The sequence below is a fragment of the Camellia sinensis genome, chromosome 1, assembly GCF_055761805.1.
Source record: "Camellia sinensis isolate YWXY chromosome 1, ASM5576180v1, whole genome shotgun sequence".
NCBI classification, from domain to species: domain Eukaryota; kingdom Viridiplantae; phylum Streptophyta; class Magnoliopsida; order Ericales; family Theaceae; genus Camellia; species Camellia sinensis.
In genome coordinates this window covers 32,487,109-32,500,149 of record NC_138961.1, presented here as the reverse complement: position 1 = coordinate 32,500,149, position 13,041 = coordinate 32,487,109, and the positions used below count along the sequence as shown (strand labels likewise).

Here is a 13,041-nt window from a genome sequence, read left to right as displayed (position 1 = left end):
TAGCCCGGTCAGAACCTAGCTATTTTTTAGCTCGGTCAGGACCTTGATGTTTTGTTATCTCGGTCTAATCACGCCAGGGTTTGTGCAGGAGGAACCGGGGTAAGAGCAGTGAAAGGAAGAACCAAACTAACTATAGTTCGGTCTACTCTGCGGCTCAGCATAGCCATGCTTACCTCGGTCATATTGGAGTTCGACCATGGTAAAACCATCTCACTTGGTTCAAGCAGTGAGGAGGGTGTTGAAAGATAAGTATTATCTTTCAGGAATGTGATTCCTATGAGGACTCTACATGGAGGAGTAAAAGTCCTATTAGGATTGTGCCACACGGAACCTATAAAAGCTCATAACATCACTTATGGAGAGGTAACACAACTTTGATTCCCGAACACACAGAGCTTTTTGTCTATTTGTCTATTTTGCTGAATTAGGCATCGGAGAGGTATCCGGCACACACCCACCGGCTAGCTCACGTTTGTGTTTTCAGGGAGTAAAGCGACGACGTACGAAGGAACGCAGACTTGATCAACAGGATTATACGAGAAGGTTTATTTCTTTCCCGTACAACTATGTAACTTTATCATATTTGTTTTTAGAAAAATGAATGAACTATTTTCAAAATGATACCTATTTTTCACTTTTTGAAAACAAATGTGATAAAATTAGGCCGAAATTGTGAGTCCACCCCGGCTTTATGTCAAAAGAATTATCTATGTAAAAAATTATGTTAATCTAACATTAGGAGCTATGAAATCGAATCACATTTCTTTTACAACAACAGACAACAAGTATGACTTTAAAAATAGACTAGTCATATTTTAGTACATGTATAAATTGATCATAGGGCTATCGATGTTTAATTTATTTAACTTTTTGTATGAATAGTTTTTTTTTTTTTTTTTACGTACCTTACAAATTGAATCAAACAAGACTACACACCCATAATTTACCTAGAAAAATGAATCAATGGTTCAAAATTATTTCACTTATAAATCCCACATTTCATCAATTTAATTTCCATCACACAAATATATCCTAGATAAATTGTGGATTTGTAAATTTAGGTTCATTGCATTTTTTAACTGAATCACTAAGATCAACCTAATTAAACTAGACTCTCCAGTCAATTCTTGGACAAGAGACAAGCTTGGTTCCCAAAAGAATTCTCATAAAATTGCATTTACTTTCTCAAGATTGGTTCCAATTTTTTGAAAATTGAGTTTTTTTATTTTCGTATTTATTTTTTAATATTTTATGCACTTTTTTTTTAACTTTTTAGATGCAGCTAACCAAGATATATCTAAAATGTAAAATATTTATTAAAAAATATTTAAACAAATCAATAAATATACAAGAATAAGAAAATGTATGAATTTTTATATTTTTTTATTTAGTGAATTTTTTTGAGATTTTTTCACAAATATTATGCTTTTTAATTGTATTTATATTAAGTGTATCTAAAAAGTAAAAAAAAATTCCTAAAATATTAAAAAAAATAACTAAAAACAAAAAAATATGAAGAATAAAAAACTCAATTTTCATAAAATTAAATTCAAAAAAATTAGAACCAAACGATATAATCTAACAGATTTCTTTGTCTTGGGCCTAGTGTCGAATGAGAGAGCCCATGCAAGTGTAAAACAGGTCTAAGCCTATCTTCTGGTCCATGTTCAGCCTCGTCGCTCGGAAAATGTTGGTTACGATAAGAGAACTTAAAAAATAAAAATAAAAATAAAAAATGATATTAATAAAAGCAAATTATACTCACATTCCTCTAAATTTTTAAAAATATAAATAGTCTCACACTTTTAATATAATTACATTAATTTCTTTTTTAATAAAGTTAAGTGATAAAAAACTAATGCAAAAAGTGGATAAACACTAAAATAAATTAAAAATTGTATATTTTTTGTTAAAAAGATATGATAACATTATTTTTCATTCATACGGTTAATAAATTAATGATGAAAGAGGGCCTAATTAGTTATGTGAAAAAATCTCAAGAAATGTCAATATAATTATGTTAAAAGTGTAGAGTTAACTATATTTTTCTTAAACCTCAAGAGAGATGAGTTAATAATAATAAGGCTAAATTACGTAGACCTCGATCAAATTTAGAGAAAGTACAAGGTAATAAAGAATTTTATATTAGGATAAATTATACTTACTTTTCCTGAAATTTAAAGAAAATATAGTAAGTCCTATCATTTTGATAGAATAACATTGATGTTTTCAAATTTTAAGGAAACTCGGTTTATAAATCCAATTATGAATTTTCTTTGCCTAAAGATCTCCACTCTAAAATACATTGTCTATAAGGACAAACTCTTATAAAATAACCAAACTACCGATTGATATATATATATATATATATATATTTCATAACTTGTGGGAACTTGAAAAACAAAGTCACTTTCTCTTTATTTCCTACACTCGCACCGTTGCCTCCGCCTCCGCCTCCGCCTCCGCCTTCTATACCGACGCCATTTCCACTCTGATGTGTAGATAAAATATATGGCTCAGGTCTAAATTGGATCATTTTTTTGTTATTGTTGTCGTTGTGTGGGCTGTGCAAAGTACTGCCCAATCAGCTAAAATCGCACCGATCTGTATTCATCTGTACTGCTCTATCCGCTAATCACAGTTTAAATTTTAAAATTTATAATCCGCATTCTAAAGCGCTCTGTTCTACTATAGTTAATACAAATATATTTTTTAATCTATAATGGAATATCAAAGTAAAAATGTGTATGAAAGGATTTAATATGTAAAATTTATTACAATATGAAAAATATTATGTAAAATTAGTTTGTATTATATAAATGAAAAATATTATGCAAATTAGTGTTATATATTATGCAAAAGCTTAATAATTGGTTAGATTATTTTTCAATCTGTTCAAAACTGTTCAAATTGCAATTTGCCAATCCATCATTCGATTTATAATCTTACTTTCACACTGCCCAAACCGTACCGTGCACACCCCTAGTCGTTGTTGTGGATTTACTCTTCTTGTTCTTTGAACAGAGTTGTGAGTTGTTTCTCTCTTATCTCTCTCTCTTTCAACTAGAAACTACTAAATCCTCTCTCTCTATCTCATCATATCTATTTGCATACCCAAATTTCAACAGATTAGATCACGGTTGGTTTCAACAGATCATTGTTGGTAGAAGCTGACTTGATAAGAAAAAATTTGGAAAGATAAAAATTGAATAGATAAATTTTGGACAGATAAAAATTTGAGCATATAGTAAATAAATTGAATAGATAGACAAAAAATTTGAATAGATAGTCAAATAATTTGAATAGATAGATATAAATTTGAACATATAAAAAATAATTTGAATAGATAGTAAAAAAAAAATCAATAAATAAATTAAGGGATAAAATTGAAAATAAAATATCTTTCAAAATAAATAAAATAATTTCTCACAAGACTATTTCACAAAGGTTGAATTTGTCATCAAAAAAAAAAAAAAAAAAAAAAAAACTACTGGACCTAATACCACATATTCTCCTTAGGTTATACTTTTCAACAATTATTTCAATATTTAATTCATATAACATTTGGGCTATTTTCTTTATCAGTAATTCGTTAGTCTATGAATGAACAAATGATATTATCTTTATTTACTATAATGTATATTTATCTTTTATAATTAATAAAATAGTGATTAGTATAATTATGTCAAAAATATATAATTAATATTTTTTTTTTTTTTTTTTTTGCACCTTAAAAGATGTTAGTGTAATTTATGAGAAGTTATTGATTATTCTTAGAAAATTACTCCATATCACTCATTAATTCTGTGTTTGGTTGGGAGATTTAGAGAGAGATTTGGAAATGGAAAGAAAAAAAATGTGTGAAACTAGGTGAAATGTAGGTATATCTTATTGAGCCCGGATCCTCTCCAGCTCTTATCTCCGGTCATTCCTCCGGTCAACAGTCAAGATTTAGCCACGTCACCCCACTCAAAATCTGTGGCTAAGATTAGCTAAAATAAATAAAAAAAACCATTAACTTCTCACCACCCACACACACTTAATCACTCACGTTTTCTCTCTCTCTCTCTCTCTCATCCCACCACGCTCTCTCTCTCTCTCATTTCAAATAAAACATAAAAAAATTATTTTAATCCTTTTTATTTTATTTTCATAAGATATATATAAAATTTTAATTTTATAAATTTAATATTATTAAAAATACACCTTTAAAATAAGACTAATATTAAATATATTTAATAAAAATCTAAAATAAATAAAAAAAGGTGTATTTGGTTTGCATGTATACATAGATTCAATTTGTGTTTTATTTGATTTGTACCTATGCATAGATTGAATTTCCGTATATTTTATATCTTTTAAAAAAATTTATTAACTTGTTTGGTTAATAAAATAAAATTAAAATTCATTATTTTCATATGATAATCTTGTGAAAATAATGACTTTTAATTTAATTTTATTAACCAAACAAGTTTATAATCATATGAAAATATCAAAAACAATCTTCATTCTAAAAAAAATCATATGAAAATAATGATTTTTAATTTTATTTTATTAACCAAACAAGTTTATAATTTTTTAAAGGAAATAAAATATATAGAAATTCAATCTGCGTATAGATACAAATCAAATAAAACACAAATTTAATTTGTGTATTGGTGCAAATCATATATACTTTTTATTTATTTTAAATTTTTATTAAATATATTTAATATTAGTCTTATTTTAAAGGTATATTTTTAATGATATTAAATTTATAAAGTTAAAATTTTATATTAAAAATTATATATATTATGAAAATAAAATTAAAGGATTAAAATAGTTTTTTAATTTTTTATTAGAAATGTGTGTGTGAGAGAGAGAGAGACAGAGTGGGATGTCAAAGAGAGAGAGAGAGTGGTGGGATGTGAGAGAGAGAGAGAGCAAAAACGTGAGTGATTGAGTGTGAATGAGTGGTAGGATGTAAATGAGTTTTTTTTTTTTAAACTAATCTTAACCACAGATTTTGAGTGGGGTGACGTGGCTAAATCTTGACTGTTGATCGGAGAATGGCTTGATAAAAGACCTGGAGAGGATCCGGACTCTATTTTATTCACATTTTACCTATTTTTTTCTTTTATCTTTTTAAATTTTTTCTTAAATCTTTCAACCAAACACAACGTAAGGGACAAATCTCCCATTATCTCTTAAAAGGAGACATGAAGGTAATAGGTCTCACTGATCCAACCTATAACAATCAAATTAAAACACCACGTTAGTTTGTCCGAGGAGCAAAAAATAATTTTCCGTAATTTATCATTTATACAATTATTAAGTGCAAACCTTGTGGATGTGAGTGTAAATTACACAAACTTTACAAAACGGGAGTTTGTACCGGTCTAGATCGGCACTCCGTCGTCATATTGCTTCCAAATTACACAACAGAATCTCGGAGTGTATGAGAAGAAGCAAAAGAAAAATAAAAAAGCGAGGTAAAGGGGCTCATCTCGGAACCAGTTCTCAACGATCTTCAGAGTCTCCAATCTCGATCAATCCAATCGCATGCGACGATACTTTGAACGAATATCTCTCTCTCTCTCTCTTGATCTCTCTCTACACACCCATCCATGGATGATTCTTTCTCTACCCTTCCCACCAGCCACTTGCTCGGTTCAGTCCCGGTACGCATTCATTCACTCTCCATATATATGTTTCTATACATATATGTGTTTGCATGTACATATATATGCTTTTGTGTGAAATTGTTATGGTTTTAACATAATTTGTGCCCTAATGTTGGATTGCATGAAAGTCCAAGACTAATTTTCATTGTGATTCAGTGATCAAGATTGTATATGATCGATGTGGGAAAATACTTAATTGAATTCGTGAATGGAAGATTTTTTTTATTATTATTAATTTGGGGGAGAAGCTAAAACCTCCATTAAAACTGTGCTTGATACGACTGTTTGTGTTGCTAATTTATTCTAATTGCGTTTTCATCGATTTTTTCTCTCTGAAATTTAACGGAGTATTAGAAATTAGTGAGGAAGTGGAAAATTGAAATTCTGAGAAAGTTGGAAGATTATTATTGTATGTTACTAGGTCAAGCATGGATGTCCAAAGAATCAATTTGATCATATATATATATATATAATAAAACTAATTATTTTATTTGATGTCATTAAAGTTTGTTTAGATGACCAGCTTTAAGTAGTTTAAATATTAATAATTATAATGGATAATGGGTTGAAACTTGGTCATTTTAGTTATTTTAGGTGTGTCTGTAATAAATTACTTGTTTTCAACCTCAAGTGCATCTTCTTATGGCCAGTTTTTTGGTGGTAAGTAATAATTTTATTGAAGAAAGTAACAATTACAAAGCTTGAGGCTGTGTTTGGTTTATGAATTTGGGAAGAGAAAGGGAAAATGTGTGTCAAATGTAGGTATATTGCATTACATTTCATCTATCTTTTCCTTTTCCCTTTCTAGTTTCAAATCCCTATCCAAATCCATGAACCAAACACAGCGTAACGAGCATATCCCTTTCCATGCAAAACACCCACGGACTAAAATATTAGAGACTAACCATCTATACCAGTAACAATTCTACGCTAAGCAAACACACATCTAATTTATTATGCCCAGTTGGATGTGTGCTTGTTTTGAATTTAAAGTTTTATGTGGCTTTATGCATTTCATTGATTTATTGGGTCTTTTTTTAGGGTGGTAAAATCCATTGATTTTTTGGGTCTTACAATTTGTTGATTATGACTTATAAATGCACTGAGAAAACATTAGAACAACTGCATAGTTTAAAGCGTTTAGTTGTAAATCTCCATTGAATCATAACCTGTTATTCACATACAGGCCGTTGTCACTGAAGGAAATAAAGCCACCACCACCAGTTATGAGGGTATGTGGCTCAAACTGTAAATCTCCATTCAATCATAACTTGATATCCATTTATAGACTCTTTTACTTGTAGTTGAATCTGAATCACACATTTTCTTTCTTGCTGCTGAAATTATGTGCAGCCCCTCAAGCGAATTTGCAAATATTTCCTCCAAATGGTGTAGGTGGGGGGCAGGGATATCAAACTCTTGGAAGTCCAAGTGGTAAGTAATTCTGATGACTGCTTTCCACATTTGAAGCTTGACAGAAATCATGGTGGTTGTTATTATATTGATCAGTCATCTATCACGATTGGTTTTGTATAGGTTTTCCATTTAGGGGATAATAATTTTCCAATGGCTTACTCTTGTTGAGTGCTCATGAACAGATCATTCATTTAATTATATGATGTTCCAATAGATAATATTTTCTTTGCTGCAAGCTTGAAGCAAAAAGACAATAGATGTTGTTTTGGTACCATTTTATTTAACTACTTGACTTGAGATATCTATTTGTGTCTGTAATCCTGAATTATATGGAAACAAGAATGTAGAATGTATAGAATTATCTGATTATGATACAAACTCTGTAGCTAAGGTACTCATCTGATTGTAGACTTGCCGTTACTTTTCTTCTTTATTTGTTTCTTTGTTTTTTGAGAATGTATGACAATAATGGATAAGCGTGTAAGCGGAGTTGCTTATTCTTAAGTTAGATTATTGTAATGTGTTAAAATTTACAATTCTCATCAATGACAAAGCATAAAACGTAGAAGATCTGATTGTAGACTTGCCGTTACTTTTCTTCTTCCTTTGTTTTTTTGTTTTTTGAGAATGCATGACAATAATAGATAAGCGTGTAAGTGGAGTTGCTTATTCTCAAGTTAGATTATTGTAGTTTGTTAAAATTTACAGTTCTCATCAATGACGAAGCATAAATCGTAGATTTACTTGCAATGTTGGACCATCAACTGGTTTTATAGTGAGATTAATGGGTTGACTTGATAGGTGCAAATCAGTGTTTACCAACTTTCATTTGTTCATTATTTTCTATGCATTTTACTTCCAAAGTGCTTTATTATATGGTGAGATTTTAAATACAAATGTCCAGTTATAACTTCATTCTTAGATGCACTAGGCTTGTCCGATCAACTCGTTTTTTACTCCTTGACTCATCTTGGCTTAATTCCTGTTTGTAGTTGTGTGGTGAAGAGTGTCCCATTCCTATTTTGAGAAAACTGTAGGTCAACATAAACTCCTTGGTCAATGAAAATACTTCGTTATGATACCAGAACTTTTGATGAGAATGATTGTGCCTAGTATTTAAGAGAAGACGATTTATGTCAAAATACTTTGATTAGAGCAGAGTAAAAGTTCCTTGAAGATGTAAAAAAAATGTTTGGTCAAGCTGAAAATCCAAATGTTGAGCTTCCTTTCTGTTGGGTGTTGGGATAGTTTATTTTCATGTAACTACAGTTCCTAGGAGGTGTATCTTTTCTCAATGGGGCTTAATTTTCTGTTTGTTGCAGTATGCTTCGTGTGCAAACTGCTACAGCAGTTTTCTTAACAACCTTTTGTTATATAAAAATGAAAAAAAGAACAAGTACTCAGATGCTGTCAATTTATGTTTACGTAATCCCTAAAGAGTAATGTGCAACAAAGTCACTACTGAGTTACGGAAATATGTATTGATGTGATATGACAGCCACTAATATTTTTCTACCCAGCTAATCATGCAGAAGGAGTTGAACAAATGTCGTCAACGAACAACTGGAAGGGAGTGTTTAACATCTCATCTTACACACAATATTTCAATGTAGACACAGATATCGTGTTGAACAGATTGATGAGCTCATTGTATCCTATTAATGGAGATTTTTTCAACAAGATTGAAGCAAACCCTGATCTGTGAGTTCTGCAAATTTTTACTTATATATATGGCTACAACTATCATAAACAGAGATAACCTGTTGGTTTTACTTGCACTCTGTTTGGTTGTTGTGAGACTTCTTTTTCTGTTTTTTTTTTTTTTTGTTGTTGTAAATATATAATTCAAAATTCGTCATTTTCTGTAACTATAAGGCCAAAGTTGGAAAGGTGGATGAGTGGAGGAAGATTAATTTTTCCGGAGTAAGGGTATGGAGGCGGGACCTTATGAAAGGATGGATGATGGATACTGATATCGTCACAGTGAAATCACTGAAATGTTAAGTAGAAAATCAAATAAGGGAATGAGAGTTTTCCAATAATAGGAAACATGTCAATTGGATATCAAAATGTTGCTACTCAGACTTATAGGTTATCTATGTGGTCCAATGTTGTTAATCCCATGTTGACTAGCATACTGTTTTTGTCATTGGTATGGTATATACCGATGACAGTGTGTTTTGGCATACCATTTCGGATTTACTGCTATAGATATTAAATTAATTATATAACACGAAACACTCACTTGCACTTTAAAAACTACAAATTTTTTCAAATCCCATATCGACTAGCATACTGTTTTGGTCATTTGTATGGAATATACCGATAGCAGTGTGTTTTGGCATACCATTTCGGATTTATTGCTATATATATTAATTTAATTATATAACACGAAACACTCACTTGCACTTTAAAAACTACACATTTTTTCAAATTCTATTTTGGGTGTTATTGTAGTGATATGTAATTAACAATTAACTTTAATAAAGTAATAGCTACACCAAGCTTCCTAATCCTTCTTATCTAAGGCCTCGTTTGGCAACCTTGTTTTTTAACCTAAAAATCAATAAGTCACTAACCTCAATTTTCAAAAAGTGTTGTTTGCCGACTTATCAAAAAGAATAATGCTATATGTATACTAGTATACCAACTGATGATGTGGCATAATTTAAAAGGTTTTTGATATTTATAATGTGATTAATGAGGTGAGTCAATAATAATGTCATAACTAGTGTTGGTACACTAATTAGTACACTAATTGGTGCATGTAGCACCACTGTACAAAAAACAGTCTTTGTTTGCCTAAACGATCAATAGACAACCAAACATACAAAGTATAAGAATAATTCACTAACCTACTGCACTGATAAGAAATGAAAAGCTTTTCTATGAACCTTTTTTCAACCACCTCGACATGGACCTCTTATCTCTATGGAAATAAGCCTGTTATCCTGTGTACATACATACCCATTTGTACATCCTCTAGTGGATAGCTTATAACTGTATATCCTTCCCACATCCATGGTATTTCCAGAATGTTACATTGACGACCTCATTTTTCAGTGATCATTTTCAAGGAATTCATGTTCCAATACATTAGTATAAATACCATGTACGCTTGGTCATACTAACTTTTCTGATATTTCAGTTACGGGCTTGTTTGGATCACCACCACATTGGTATTTGTTATTGCTGCCCTTGGAAACTGTGGCACCTACTTGATGAACAAGCACAGTGACAGTAGTACTTCATGGAGCTTTGATGTCAGCTACATAAGTTTGGCAGCGTGCTCAATATATGGCTATGCAGTAGTTGTGCCATTGGGATTTTACTTTTTGCTTCAGTATCTGGGTTCAAATGCCAGCCTTGTACGCTTTTGGTGCATGTGGGGATATTCGTTCTTCATACTTGTTCTCAGCTCTGTAAGTATCAATTTTGGCTTTAGTTTGCTCATGATAATTGAGCCCCACTTTGGAGGAAGAGAAGAGGCTCTTTAATCATCATGCATTACTTTATTTAAACTAGGGGATTTTGCTATACTCATTTTCTTGAAAGCATGTTTCGCTACTATGCTTTTGAGCTTATTTGGCTGAAAGTAATAGTAAATTAAAGAATAAATTAAGGGAATAAATTCAAAGTAAAAGTGTGGTCGCTAACCACACTTGCCGGATAAATTAAAAAGCGTACCACCCTTTGTTTTTTGTACAAAGCTGAAAGCTCAAATAAGTTTTTGTTTTAGCATAAAAAACAACTAACCACGCTTCCTAACTAAATTTGCTTTAGCTTGAAAGCATGGGTCTAAGCACACTTTTTAATTTATCCAGAAGGCATGGTCAGCAAATGAATTTTTTTACTTATTGCTATTAATTTTTTTTTTTTAGTTTATGGTTACTGTATTTGGCCAAATCAACTTAAAAGCATGTTTGCTTAACACACTTTCAAAAAAACATGTTTACGAATCATGTTTTAATGTAGTTTGGAAATAAAGTTTCAAAATTTCCTAATTGTTAAAGTTAGTTTTAAAAAAAATGCATAACAGCCTACAGAAGGGGGATTATAAAAACAAATGCTTCCATTTTCATTCCTGTCAATTACTTGTATTATGGGATTGAGAGGTCTTCTACGAAATACATATATGTTAGCTACTTCGGGAATATTTAAACCAAGAAGAGGGTTTACTTGATGAGCCTCCCTTCTAAGTAAGTAAATTTCAGATCATGTAATTACCAAAACAAAATTTTGGCTCTGGTTAAATCTTCCAGGTTCATGTAAAGCAACATTTTAAACATTGTGCTGGTCTGATGCTCGCTGTTCCATGAATGAGTTGAATGCTACACTTAATTTGCAATATTTTGAAGTTCTATAACTAAAGCACATCATTCTGTTCCATTTGGGCAGGAGAAATTTAAGCTAATTGAGTTGTCTTCTAGTGTGTTTGTTATGTACGTAGTTCTAGGACTTCTTCTTTTCTTTTCTTTTTTCATGTTATTTTTCTTATTTCATACAAAAATTTTCACTTCTTGTTTGCAATATTATGATTATGTGACTTTGTGACACATTCTCCTGGAATATTTTCAGTTTCTGTTGGTTATCCCAGTTGAATTTCTCCGGTGGATCATCATTATCATTACTGGTGGTGCATCGGCTACCTTTGTTGCCTTGAACCTCAGGTCCCATATAGAGGGGAATAATGATCTTACAATGGTGCTAGTTGCTGCTTTTATTTTGCAAATGGGTTTGGCACTCTTCATCAAGATGTGGTTCTTCCCATAACCCTAACCCACCATTGTCCAAGCTCAGCCAGCGTGTTTGCTTTGTAACACAAAATCTGAAAGGTAACATCGTTTTCTTTTATTTTGTACGGCTTGGATTTGCCCACTGGCTTATGTTGTAAAGTGAAAAAAACTAGACTATAATGTTCTCGAGAATGCTAAAACAGTTTGAGAGAGAATAGTGTTTTCAATCGTGTTGCTTGTGACGCGGTGTTGATATGAATGGCTCGGATATTGTTAGCCTACAGATTTTTGGAGACCAAATGTGATTTTTTGACTTCCCTTTTTCTAGTAAATTTTGAATCTTCCAGAAAATTATGTTTCAGTCCCTCATTAATTTTATCATGTGTCGCTTTTTCTGACAACCATGGTCCTCTCTATGAATAAATTCAAAAGCCAAAAGTACTAGAACCAGAGTTTATAATTCTTTTGGAGAAAATTTGTGGACTCAAAATTTGCAGTTATCACATTCTTGCTTCCTCATACCCGTGATTTACTACTCAAAACCCCACAGCTCGTGAGGGTGATTGCGCTGCACCTAGACAACTGTATGATATTCCTGATGTTATCAGACACAATTATACTCAACTATTATTGAATTGTTTGGAGCTACTCTAAGGTGATTGTCATTATCAAATTGAATTGGACGTTTCTCAATTTCAGAGAACTTGAACGACTGTGGGGGTCGAATTCTGTTTTGGTGATTAGAATTGTTTATTTTGTAAACTCTTATTTATATATCATATATATATATATATATATATAAATTAGTTCGATATGATAATTGTAGTATTTTTTCATTTTGTTTTGTTTGTTCCCAAAAAAAAAAATCAATGGTTTATTTTAGAAAACGTACTTCTTGTTCATTTTTTTCGTAAACAAACGTAATAAAATGAATATATTACAATTATTGGATCAACATATATATATATATATATATTTTTATAGTTGATACACATTGAGAGCATTATAAAATAAACGATTCAAATTATCAAAACGGGTTTTACGGCGAGTTTACAGGCCTTTTGAATTTGAATTTGAGAAAACTCCAATCCTATTAAATTATAATATAGAAAGTAAGTTCTAATAATATGTTAAAAGGGATTATTTAATATAAGGGAAAATTTTATCCCTTATGGTTTGGGCCATGTGCGATTTATCCCTTGACGTTTGGAAATAACAACGTAACC

General features: G+C 31.0%; 1 protein-coding gene across 2 annotated transcripts; it reads left to right on the top strand.

Moving 5' to 3' along the window:
• The first annotated feature begins 5,157 nt into the window (after window positions 1–5,157).
• On the top strand, window positions 5,158–12,166 carry LOC114268388 (Integral membrane Yip1 family protein). Of its 2 annotated transcripts, none has more exons than XM_028209560.2 (6): window positions 5,158–5,660; window positions 6,850–6,895; window positions 7,017–7,097; window positions 8,600–8,780; window positions 10,228–10,501; window positions 11,658–12,166. In XM_028209560.2, exons 1-6 carry the CDS (start codon window positions 5,607–5,609, stop codon window positions 11,850–11,852), a joined length of 831 nt encoding a protein of 276 aa, XP_028065361.1. In that variant the 5' UTR covers window positions 5,158–5,606; the 3' UTR covers window positions 11,853–12,166. The 2 variants fall into 2 exon arrangements, with proteins under 2 accessions (XP_028065361.1, XP_028065362.1); XM_028209561.2 differs by having other exon boundaries at window positions 5,221–5,660; window positions 8,612–8,780.
• Window positions 12,167–13,041: the final 875 nt, after the last annotated feature.

What these genes read in the sequence shown, in the direction of transcription:
- LOC114268388 (XM_028209560.2), top strand. Translation starts at nt 5,607, where the DNA reads ATGGATGATTCTTTCTCTACCCTTCCCACCAGCCACTTGCTCGGTTCA. An exon ending in ACTTGCTCGGTTCAGTCCCG is followed by an intron (nt 5,661 to 6,849) that starts GTACGCATTCAT and finishes ATTCACATACAG; the next exon opens with GCCGTTGTCACTGAAGGAAA. An exon ending in CACCACCACCAGTTATGAGG is followed by an intron (nt 6,896 to 7,016) that starts GTATGTGGCTCA and finishes AATTATGTGCAG; the next exon opens with CCCCTCAAGCGAATTTGCAA.